The sequence below is a fragment of the Octopus bimaculoides genome, chromosome 6 (genome assembly GCF_001194135.2).
Source record: "Octopus bimaculoides isolate UCB-OBI-ISO-001 chromosome 6, ASM119413v2, whole genome shotgun sequence".
Classification (NCBI taxonomy): Eukaryota; Metazoa; Mollusca; class Cephalopoda; order Octopoda; family Octopodidae; genus Octopus; species Octopus bimaculoides.
Genome location: NC_068986.1, coordinates 42,871,092 through 42,884,663, shown reverse-complemented (window position 1 = coordinate 42,884,663; position 13,572 = coordinate 42,871,092). Strand labels below are relative to the sequence as shown.

General features: G+C 35.5%; 1 protein-coding gene across 1 annotated transcript in view; it reads right to left on the bottom strand.

Annotated features, from left to right (window-relative positions):
• The window catches only part of LOC106874031 (contactin), a 164,816-nt gene that overhangs the window by 128,328 nt on the left and 22,916 nt on the right, over positions 1-13,572 (bottom strand). Inside the window, exons 7-8 of the mRNA XM_052968460.1 lie at positions 10,253-10,412; positions 6,360-6,455 (exon numbers count right to left, since the gene is read on the bottom strand). Coding sequence (XP_052824420.1) covers positions 6,360-6,455; positions 10,253-10,412 — 256 coding nt within the window. The remainder of the gene's footprint in view (positions 1-6,359; positions 6,456-10,252; positions 10,413-13,572) is intronic.

Sequence of the window (13,572 nt, the reverse complement as noted above, 5' to 3'; positions counted from 1 at the left end):
ATATATATATGTAGTGACAGAGGGTACTAAGTAGTACCAGCGTTGCTAGTTATAAGAGTCAAAGCAACTCAATACCCACAGATGCACTACCTAATGACTGACAAGGGATATAAGCTCCCTAGCGGACATAACCAGATCACCGGTGATTTCGAATTTTGATGCAGAGCTTATTTCCTTTGTCGGTTATTAAGATAGTGCGTCTGTGACTATTGAGTTGTTTTGACTCTTATTTCTAGCCACGCTGGTACTACTGTAGTGACGTCTACAAATTTGGCTTTAGTTTGTCAAATTGTTAATAAGCCACCCATATTATTTGTTTTCTATATACATACATACATACATGCATATATGTATATATATATATATATATATATATATATATATATATATATATATATACAACGGGCTTCTTTCAGTTTCCATCTGCCAATTCCTCTCACAAGGCTTTGGTCGTCCCGGGGCTATAGCAGAAGTCACCTGCCTAAGGTGTCTTCTGCTATTCAGTGGGACTGAATCCGGAACCATATGGCCGGGAAGTAAGCTTCTTATCACACAGCCACAGATTCATGTATAAATGTAAAGCAACCTATGCAATTCGTTCCGAGTATCCCGTCGGTTGTTCTGGATAGATCCTTATTCTTTCTCTCCCTCGGGATCCTTCTCTTCCTCCTCCTCTCTCTCTCTCTCTCTCTCTCGTACTCTCTCTTTCTCAGAATCCTTCTCTTCCTCACTTTTCACTCTCTCTCTCTCTCTCTCTCTCTCTCTCTCTGCTCCACACATACACAGATACATTCGTGCATACATGCATAAATATCTACTTATAAAGAAATATACATGCATACGTATGTATACATGCAAGTCGTTTATAAATGTAAAATGTTCCTGTAGTACTCTACAATCTTTAGAAGGAATCATGTATATTGATTTCTTATTTAGGTATGATTTATTAAATTTAAATAGACAGGTAAAAGGATTTAGATATTCATACCACTTTACAGGAAAGTTATAAGTATTGCCGTAAGTTTGTTTTTATTGTAAGTGAATTTGCATCATTTACGATGCAAAGTGGGTCAAGAACAAGACTATTTTATGAGCCTTCTTTTAACCTACTTAACGAACCTACATAATGATACACGAATCAATAAAAGAAACAATACGTGGCTCATTTGTCCTACTAAAAACGCCAGCCGAAGTTTCCATAAATTCCCTTCTCTTGTCTTAGAAAAGGAAATGCATGTTGAAAAAATATGAGAGATGGCATAGTTCTAGAATCTTTTACATTATAGGTCTGTTCGGTTAGCGCTGACCTGAGGCAAAGCAGCAATATATAAGGTGACGTATTCGTAAAATTGACATTTCTGAGCAGATTTTCTGTTCTCACAGTTTTCTTTCTCTTCCTTTTTTTGAGAATATCTTATTTGAATATGTTCAGCATCTGTCAGTTAATATAAGATAACTTATACAAACTGTCTAATAACCTTCCTAAGAAAGTTATTACAACTTGTGTCGCTATGATGGAAAAATAACTTATGTTGTTTAGACACTAAGTCTTTTAGTAAAAATGTACTAGGTAGACTTGCTGAGATTACATTGCCTATCATTCTAAAACACCGAGGAAAAACAGGTTTCTGAATCTAATGCAAGGGTTTCTAATCAACCACTCAGAATAGCAATTATATTCGTTTAAAATTACACGCTACTGTCTTAACAAAAGAAAGACTATTTTGGCATTTTGGATACATATAATTCTGGAAATACAAAACGTTAGGAAGGTCTTTGTTGTAACAATTAACACTAACCTGAGGTTAACTAACAGTAACAACAACACGGGTTCTGTTTTATTGTGCGCAAATACCCTCTAATCCAGAGGACTCAGATTTTGCACTTATCTTCATCTATAGACATCAGACTCCTGTATATATTTCGCTCTAGAGTACCATTTTAAACCTGAATATTTAACAAGTTAGAACTCAGAAGCCATACATTAATAATTGTTTGCAAGGCCATAGCTGTTCAATTCTTTACTACAGATTTGAAGTGTTGACAACCGATTGCAGACCTCTGAAAAGTTTGGAACGTTTTCTTGTGCGCTATCTTTGGAATATTCTTAAAATCAGCTTGGCTGGTTCATTCGGACGATGATCAGTGACCTTATCTAAGTAAAAAAGAAACAAATAAAAGCACTGAAGTAACTGCTGTCATTTGCCAACTCAAATGTACAGATTAGTCCATACTTTCCAAGACGTGTCTTTTATTTCAGACTGGAAAAAAGAAAACTGTAAAAGAACGGCAGCAACGACCCTACAACCCTTAAAATACCTATTGAAATATAATCAGAGAAACTGGGCAAAACTGGAAAAAACTGGAGACAGACAACCCAAAGTGAAAATCATAAAAGTAGAAAGAAAAATTGAACATCTTGAAGAATAGAGTTCTAAAAAGTTCTTTGTTGAGTGCCTTGCCTGCTGGTGGCTATAGTCATCCAATATTTCCAATGATGATCATTATTTGTGTCTAATGCGAAAATAATTTACGCAAGAAATTCGTTATTTGGCTATCAGTAAATCTACAGCACAGAGGAGACAATAATTTTCATCTAGGGATAGCCAAAACGACTACTCCCAGGTAAAATATTATAAACAATGGTTATACTGTATATAACTAATATTTATTTTATTAATTCCAATGAAAATGCGAAGTTGGAATGTACAAGGATAAAACTCTATATTATAATTCATAGAGAGATATGTTTACTGTTTTCGCTGCCAAGACCAAACATTTTATTGAATTTTGCTATATTTGAATATTTTTACAAGGTATAGTGAACGTATGCAAAAACAGCTGAAAGCAAAACATGGAATCATCTCACCAAGACCAAGTTAACCTCTTAGGTGTATAAAGATAGAAATTTAATTAAACAGTTTGATTCACACGGTTTTGTGTCGATCGTTTGCCGCCACCGGGACGCTCGCATCTCATCTAACGTGTGGGACACCAACCACATGACCCCCCTCTACAAAAGCAAAACGCATCATCATCATCATCATCAACAACAACAACTAGCCAACGTTAGTGAGATAGAAAGTATGTCTACCCATGTTGTTCCGGTTATAATACCACATTGTTCGTACCCATAACGGCAAGGTAATCAAACAATGATAGCAAAAGCCGCTGCTGCTGACACAAATGGGATCTGACTCAAAACACAGGCAGTCAGTTAAATGGTGACGACCGAACGCCTATTTCAGTTAAAGATGATTGCGGTCACTTAAGTACTCGAGGAAGTCAGCTACATGATCTCTCGATCTACAGGAAATAACATCCAAATGTTTCTTAGAATCACACACTACATTCTTAAAAAAAGAAGGGCGCATTAAACAAGTTCATAAATATACAGAACAAAGGAATGACTAGTGTTAGAATCCCTTTGATCCTTCAGATTAAGCCTTCCGATTAGTGCTGATATGTGACTAAACAAAAACAAAAGCTAGTAAAAAGGCAATCCATCCAACTTTGACTGTAGACGTACTGAAATCAAAGATGCGTGACGTCGATGTTGTTCATGTTGATGCGTGTTTCTACCGCCAAAATCTCATGCTACAACACAGGCAGCCCATCAATCTGGTTTTCGTACAGAATCCTTCTTTTGAAAGTCCGGTTCGATTTTAACGTTGATCCTAACTTACAATGGGGATATCGAAGAAAAGATGTACGCCATGGAGACCTGATACGTATGGTCAGTACCTATCACCTTGAAAACTGCAAATTATTACGGTGATGGATGTCTTCAGAGTCACAGCAATTGCCCTGCACACAATTCGAGGAAAAGAACTCTGAGCTTCTAGTCTTTCTCAACGAGTTAGAAATTATATACAGTATTATTTTTCAAATCTCAATCTCTCCCATCCCTTTTTTTTAGAAATATTAAGGCTAAAATGTTTTTTATCAAGTTAGAATGTTCATCTATCTGGAATTATTTAGGATTAAACAATAACCGCAAAATATTGATTAGTTGTAAGGCCAAACCTCGCACAGATTGGGCTATACATGATAAAAATTGATGTATTATTATCGGTTCTTTAAAAAAAAACAATCTTGCAAAAAGAAAACGTAAAGCCTCTCCGTTAATAAGTGATATCATAATATAGAAGTGGTATTTCAATGCTATAAGACATTTAAGGCGGCGAGCTGACAGAAACTTTCGCACGCCGGGCGAAATGATTAGCGGAATTCCGTCTGTCTTTACGTTCTGAGTTCAAATTCCGCCGAGATCGACTTTGCCTTTCCTCCTTTCAAGGTCGATAAATTAAGTACCAGTTGCGTCCTGGGGTCGATCTAATCGACTGGCCCCCTCCCCCAAAATGTCGGGCCTTGTGCGTAGATTAGAAAAGAATATTATAAGATATTTATATTGGCTCTTAAACTGTTTGTGACTACGAATTTCTCTTAAATTAAAATTTATTGGTTAATAAGTTATTACAAAATAATGCTGAATTAGCTAAAACAAAACTAAAGGAAACAAGAGAAGAAACAGTTTATAGTTTTAAACAGAGTAAAGGAATAAATGCCTAATAATAGAGAACGAATAGTGTATGTATATTTGTGTAAAATTATCATTTTGTTTCCAACAATAATTTCTGAAATCAGTCTTGATAAAATGTATTACTTACATGCAAACGAAACAACCAAGGGTATCGGTAAACTTATTCGGCTTGGGGGCTGATCAATCTCCATTATGCTGTTGACAGCTGACGTCAGTTTCACCAGACAACGGTACACCCCAAAATCGGCGGTAGAAACTTCCGAAAAATACAAACGTCCGTTTGAAGATATGAACATGTATTTCTGTTTAGTAGGTCGAACAAAATTCTCAGCCTCTCCTTTAACCCATTGGTAGGTGATTCCTTTTGTGGGTGTTCAATAAAAAATGAAGACCGTGTCACATTAAAATCAATTAAACATGTACATATAAATTTGTTTAACTTAATGTTTTTTTGTAAACATTCTCGGATAGATTGATAGATTAATAGATTAATCTCAGTATTTTTATGTATTAATATATTAATGATTTGCATTTATTAAAGAACAAACAATATAAATGCGGTTCTATTTGACTACACGCATAAGCTATATGCACGTATGTATGCAGTCTATATGTGTGTGTGCGCGTGTGTGTGTGTGAATGGGTTCTACTGTGTGTGTATTCGAGGGGGTGGAGAGAGGAGTTTTGGAAAATTCACATGACCTGACCTCTTTCCCTTGTAACTTTCAGGAAGATGGGTATCTTTTAATGAAAATTTATACAAATCTCTTTCAAACAGCAAAGATTATGATTATAAAGAAATTTGTTGGAATAATTTTTTCAGGGATTTTCCATATTTTTTTAAAACCCATCCTCCCTCATCATCTTAACCTAACCCTAAAACCCTATCCCTAACTCTAAAACCCTATCCCTAACCCTAAAACCCTAACCCTGATCCTAAAACCCTAAAGCTAAAACCAGTACAAACGCACGAACGATGTCATAAATAACAGTGACAAACGAAATATATACCGCCGATAGTTGTTGTTGACAAACAACGGCAGTAATTTTATTCAAGGGAAAAGATCCCAAAATAGGCAATTTCGAAAAAACTAAAACAAAACGAAAATACTTCCACAAACAAAATAAACCGAATTTTTTTTTTAAATAACTAATAACTGAATTGATTAAACTATATACACGTGTATCTCAAATGTAAATATATCAGAAATAACAGTGACAAAGTAAATTTACACCGCCAGAACGTCTTGTTAACAAACCACAGCAGTGATTGTTTTCACCTCAATAGACGTCATTGATTGGTTGAAATTACCGAAATACGACAACTTTAACACGAAATAACTTCAAAAATAAACCATTTTCTTAAAAACGCCAAGAGTAAATGATGTTTTAAATGATACATTCTACCAGTATACGAAATTTGAAAGTGTTTAGTTACAAAAAAATTATTTTTTCTATGTGCCGGCCAAAAGGAAAAGATCCAAATTAATATGTTTTATAACTTTAATTCGGGCAAGGTAGGGCCCTCTAGAAACAAAAATTGTATGTATAGAATATCTAATTTTTTTTTCTCATTGATAACGAAGGTGGGAGTGCTAAATATTTCACTTATTGTTGGTATCTAGCAATTTGTCACTTTGAGAACCATTTAGGTATAGGTTCTAGTTTTACGTGCTGTTTATATGAAATCAAGAATCTGACTGAATGTAATAAAAGGAGTAATTGTTTATAGCCGGTTCCTTTACCTCTTAGATACTTCAAATGGAGATAAAACAATCTATAAATTAAAGACGGCTTTCTTTGTGGGAAAACTTACGTGGTTTATATCTGATTTCACTGCATATAAGGATTGCAAATTCATAGGCCTTCACATGGACTGCTTCAGGTCGAACGTTTGAAAATTCACCGAGCGCTATAATAAAGAACAAAGAAAACTTTGCAAAGAAATTTTTTTCTGATATTATTTCTTAAATTACTTATACATTATTTTATTATTTTTTCTTTGAGTTTTCGTTCAAAGCAAATTAAATATTCACCTGCTGAACATCAGTTTGCAATAAGGGTAAGCAAAACCTTCCCTTAATTCTTTGAATGTTATAACAGTTCAGTCCTTTAATTTAATTTAATTTTTTTTTGTTCAATGTAACATGCCACATGTCAAATTAGATTACCTTATTCTTTTGTGATTGTTGCAAAAAATATATTATTTAAAATAGATTTCACAATAAAACATACTAGAGAACAGTCATGCTTGTTTTTTGTTTCATACATATCTTTGATAATTGAATGTTCAAGTAGCCATAATATTGGTGTTTGTTTTAGAAACAAATGTATGCTAGTTAAATAGATTAAAACAATTTCTGTCTTAAAAAATAAACACTTTGGTAATTATTTCTAAAAATATCCAAAATATTAAATACTATAACAAATGAATATGTTACTTTATTTACCCTTAGAACTAAATTTACAGACCACATTATCAAATCTGTTGCATTAATCTTTATTAAATCTAATTCTGTCAGTGGATATATTGAACTTATTAACTTCTCATGACTCAGTTAAAACATTAGCAAAATACATTTCACTCTCTAAATATCATTAAACATTAAAAGCTTGCTTACAACAAAACTTCCCTTAGTCATGTATCACCACCTCACTCCAGAAATTTATACATCATTATTTACATGTATTCTCAGAGTTATTAACCTAAGCATGCCTGTGATTAGTAAACTCTACCTTACAGTGTTTATGTTTGAAATTATTTCATACAATTTCCAACGTCACTTAATTTAAATATCAAAGAAATAACTTGTTAATGCTTTTAACTGGTAAGAAACGTTAACCATATCAAATCAGTTTGAAGATGAGGTATTTTATATAATATACGATGGTAATACTTTAAACATTAGAATCCTCCCCCCCCCCAATAAAATCATATCCATTGCATACTAATCCTACAACGAAACCTTTACTTTGTCACTCGATCTGCAAAAGATAGTTGCCATATTTCCTCATGCGACACTTTACAATCTTTAAAACATAGAATTCATCGTGTATAGATGCACAGTACATGAGAAATAATATGAGGTAGTCACTAAAGGAATACATTTTATTATGGGTCTGCTCGAAATTTTCTGATCTTGGAATAAACAACAACAACGATAAAACTCAGTCAACGAGGGAGATACTACGGTGGTCCGTAGAAACAGCAGCCAATCTCCCGTAAATTACATTTTGCCGTCCTAAATATAGGACACACTAGAATATGTAGTTCGCGTACACGATGCATGAAAAAAAGATGCGATGGTCATTTCTTAAATGTCTCTGATAATATGTCTGCTCCATTATGGTTGACTTGGATGATAAACGACAGCAACTACAACAGCAGCAGTCTTTGAGGTAACACTTGAGAAACTGAAATATTTGAACTCATTTTTAAGGATGTTTTCACTTAAAGAAACGTATCCGTCACAAATAATGCTATTATAACATGAAAATCACTCACATTATAAGGTTTCGCCAAACATAGTATGCAGGATATAAAGACTAGATGGGGTTTTGGTTGGTGAATGTCTCTCTAACTATAAAGGACCCATTATCTGAAAATTTCCAGTTTCCATTCTGTCAATAACTTTAGTCTACTTATTTTCCATTACTTTTCGAGATAAAATCAATAAGATGTTTCCTTATGTGTGTTTGAATAAATGTCTAAAATCTAATATAAATTATAAATATGGTATTATGTTGCTCAGTAAGTCAACTTGGCTATTCTACTTTTCGAATGAATCAACATTAAAAACAGTGGTAAATCATACCAAACAAACTCAACAAAAACACCAGCCAAAAACTGACGTTATTAAGTCTGGAAAATATGTCACATTTTCTATTTATTCTTTCAAATTAAATGATCTTTTTAGAGGGAATAACTATTTGTGATAGAATGTAAAAGACGATACATAGGTTATCCATTGACCAAGGAATTAGTACTCCTCCGCTGTTACTGCTGTTATTTTCATGTTTGTGCTTGGCAAACACAATTAACTTTCTATTCCCGATATGTTTTCACTGTAGCTAGGCGCTATGAGAAACCCAGTTCTTAATTTTAAGTACTAAGTGCGAAGTATACATGATAGTTTTATTATCTTGTAGTTTCCGGATTCTGCTGAAAAGTCCTTATTTGATGCATGTATTTATGTATATACGAACAGAACTGAATACATATATGGTATCTTAAATCGCATCAGCAGTGTTCAGATTATTAAGTTAATCGAATTGTAATGCAGATATAGAGAGCAAATTCGTTGCTGGAGTTTAACCCCAGGTCAGTAAATATAGTCTGGATACATGGGGATTAACACATACTTTAAGAAATTATTATTTCTTATATTTAATCGTTCATGTTATGATTTTATTTACTCCATGTAGCCAGACTTATTATAATTATATTACATACAAGATTAAGAGGAATGGCCGCCAAAAGTGGACTCCTATGTGCTTGAAATAGATGCCAAATCACCTAACCACGAAGAATATGTTCTCAACAAAAAACATTTCAGCAAGACACCAGACTGTAAAAGGGCAAGACGGATGAAAATATAAGAAATAAAAAACGATTATCTACATACCAATGGTTTCACCTGTTAATATTTACACAAGCAAATATCCGCAGGATCATCAGCGTAGCACATTTTAATACCTGTTGTACGATATACCCCTCGGCTGCGATGAACTGACGGAATTCACGCACGAAATCTTCAGCTGTGTCAGAACTCGCAGCTTCTCCATACCTGATGACACTATGAACACCAGTCCACTTCTTGAAATTATCAAGCCAACCACGACTGGCCTTAAATGCATCTGCTAATGTATCCTACATCGATGCTCCAGGGTTCTGCTTCAAGAGATCTCCATACACCGCCCGTGCTTTCTCACAGATGATGGTCTCCGTAATCGTATCCCTTGCGAGTCACTTCTCGTTGATCTACAGGAGAAGCAATTTTTTCATCCTTTCATGGGCAGATGTGCGTTGCTTAGAGAGCCTGGAGACACCCTTTTCTGTTGTTACAGCTTTGATCTCGTCCTTTTTCTTCAGGATAGTGTAGATCGTCGACGTGCTTCGGTCGTATTGACGTGCTATGTCCACTACACGCATTTCAATCTCACGTTCATCAATGATTTCCTTCTTCTGTTCTATCGTAATCAGCGTTTTCTTTTTCTCAGCACTGTCCTTTGAACTAGCATTCTTAGGATTCATGGCTAACACAACTAATTATCATAAAATAATAGCAAAAAATGCACAAATCTAAACAAAATCACTGGGAAAAACACAAGAGGTATGTTGCCACAACGAGATAAACACATGAACTGAGCGAGACTGCACTCGTTGGCTGCACATAATTTTTCACAACAAAAGCAATATTGATTACAAAAAGCAATCTTTATATCTAACTTAATGAGAACGTTTTGTTAGAACGCCGAGCACTGCGGTATTCATCTTGAGAGGTCCTCTCTTATGGACGTATGATGCACATTATTCACACACACACGTATGATGCACATTATTCACATACACACACACGCACACGCACACACACACACACACACACACACACACACACACACACACACACATACATATGTCGCATATTTCACATACAAAAATGTGCAACATTGTTTATAATTAACTTTCTTATTTCATTATTTACTTACTTCCGAACGTAATTTGAACGGGGTTTCCTAATACACGACCGAAATCATTCTCTGCACTACACTGGAAATAACCTTCGTCAAAAGCTGCTTGTGGATCGCTGATAGTTAATCGGCCATTCGTAAGAGTATACCTGCTACTTGATGTTATCTCGGTTCCAGACTCCATTGAAAAGAGAAAAAAAAAGACATACAGTTCGCATTAATAACTTATCACAGCATAATGCTCACCTATACACACATACGCAAACACATATTGTTGTTATTATTATCAATATCATTAAAAACCTCCTCCTCCTCCTTATCATCATCATCATCATCAAGCACTATCGTCATCATTACCATCATCATTATTGATAAGATAAAGGCGCGAGCTGGCAGAGACGTTAGCACGCCGGGCAAAATGCTCAGCAGTATTTCGTCTGTCTTTACGTCCTGAGTTTAAATTCCGCCGAGGTCGACTTTGCCTTTCTTCCTTTCAGGGTCGATAAATTAAGTACCAGTTCTGTACTGGGATCGATCTAATTGACTGGCCCACTCCTCCAAACTTTTGGGCCTTGTGCCTATAGTAGAAAAGAATATAGTTCCTGTACGATAAGATAGTCACAATTGGAACGTCTTACATCATATTTTCTTCGACCATGACTAACTAATGTGGTGATTCACAGAAACCAGCAAAGTTACTTCGACTCAACGAAGGAAGGCTTTCCAGCAGTAGCTCGACCTGCAAGAAATGGCATCCAAATTTCCCTCAACTCATACCCTGCAATTTTGAGTTAGGAAATGACACATTGGAAAATGTAGTAGTAAATATAAAGACAATAAGATATACGTACGTACATACATACATACATACATACGTACGTACGTACGTACGTACGTACGCACGTACATACATACATACATACATACATACATACATACATACATACATACATATATACATACATACATACATATAAGTGTGTGTGAGTGTGTGCTAGGTTGTCAGATAAATTCGTTCGTTTCTATCAAATGTTATTTGAATTAAAACGAAAAATGTATTTATCTTACGTTTCATGGGGATTTTTGTAGTTTTGTTCTTCCTCAATAGTTTTTGTTTATTATTTTTGAAATAATTTCAAATAAATGTCGACGTAGTGCGCAGCAGAAAGAAAATGAACGTTTTGAACACCTGCTTTTCTTTGCTTTCATTTAAGATTCCAAAGTTGCCAAATATGTTTAAACATTGTTCTATATACGAAAAAGATGCTACTACTAAAACAAAAACTGCATAGAAATGATTTTTACGCTTCAAGGATGGGAAATTCGGCCTCACAGAGTCTCCACGTTCCAACCGAGTTATTCAGTTCAGTGAGGATCTTTTAAACATCTATGAGAATCCGCGTCATGCCCCTCAGAAATTGGCCCAGCAAATGGAATGCTCGTATAATATCATTGCTAATACTTTTGCTGACACCGTTACCCGTCACCTTCACTTGAAGCATAAGGTCCAAAACATCGATGCAAAGGTGCCACACGCTCTGAACAAAAGCAACAAACTCCAACGCATCTCTATAGCCGCCAGTTTGCTCGCTCGACACCAGGCTACTTGTGGACAAAGATTTCTTTACCGCATAGTCACTAGTGTTGAAAAAACGTGTCTTTACGCAATATGAAGCAGCGGACAGAAAAGCTGAGTCCCACCGATAAGCAACACCTCAGGCCAAGCCAAAACTATATCCACAGACGGCAATGATCTGCGTTTGATAGGATTATCTCTTCCTAATCCCCTGCAAAATGAAAGACAACACCGCATGTTTTTTCAACATGACAACTCTTGTGACACATCCCATGATGAACTTTATCAAAAGCCTTCTCAAAATCAATATATATCATATCCACTTTTTGTTTTACATTCGAGGGATATTTGTCCTCATCTTGTTTTCTTGTTAATACAACGTTTCGGCTCGTGAGTACATAAGCCGAAACGTTGTGTTAACAACAAACAAGATGGGGATAAATATCCGTCGAGTGTAAATAATGTACATAATTCCTCATCACGGAAAACTGTATTATTTAATCGGTACGGAGCCGACATTAGACTTCAATGGAGACATACAGAGAAACTCCATCAGAAACTAGCTCGTCTTTCAAACCATCTAACTTTCCTGTGTAAATGTAGAGACCCAAAGCTAATACTACCTGGCTTGAATGCAATGACACCAGTGGATTCATATAAAGCTCGAAGAGTAGCGGAAAGGGCAGAAAATGCTTTCATCCGTGAAAGGATCCATTATAACTGTTGGAAAAAATATTAACTAAATAATGAAATCAGAGAAAGGTTATCTTCATTACTTAAGAGAATAACCAGAGATGATGATAGAAAGAGAATCCAACAAGATCTAGAAAAAATCGTACAAGAAAGAATTTGAAAAGATGAAGTCATGCAAGATTAAGAAGTTTATGAAGCCCAAAGGTCAGAGAATGAAGTAATGCATCTCCTTCTTGAGCAGAAGTTATGTTGGGTGTCAGGGAGGAAGTCATTTTCAATTTACTCCTGAAAACGCGTTCCATGACTATGCTGACATGGGAGGTTGGAGAGATAGGTCTATCATTTTTGCGAGAAAGCTCTGAAATAGGATCTGTAGTAGTCTTGCTAGAGCCCTTTTGCATTCCTTTTGGAGGATTGCTGAGAATCTATCAGGGTCTGTGACTGAGTTTGATCTCATTTCATCAATGGCTGATATTACAACAGTTTCCTCGATTTCGACATTATCAATATTTGCCCTCTCTTTGTATAAAGCTGTGGTGCCAAAGTTCGCATCAGGCATAGCTATTTGCAAGTGTCCAAACAGAGTAACGAAAATATTCTTGTATTGTACATTCAGTATTTCACTTATCCGCTAAGAGTCTGCAGTCGGTGAGTCATTTTCTTCAAACAGTGACCCTATCTTGTACCGCACTGAAGTAGACGTTTTTGCAAGTCTGTAGAAGGCTTTAGGGTTTGTCTGTATATTTTTGACACTTATGGCTTCTTTCTCTGCCCTCTCCTTTACTTGTGGCGGGTGGTGGACTGAGCAATAGGAGACGCCTATTTATATATTTATGTCCCGCACACAAATTTCAGGTATTTCTTAGCTACGTAACCTCCGTTGCAGAGAGCTCAGTTAATTTTCATCTGTTTATGTGTCTCGTTGAACAGTTTTCACTCTGAAATTCTCCATGTATAACGACTGAAATTTGCAGCATTCCACATTTTTTAAATACAAGCATGAGGACACCATGTATGAGTGGAGCGGAAAGCCGGTTAACATCTGTCCTAGTGTTCGACAATGTTTATT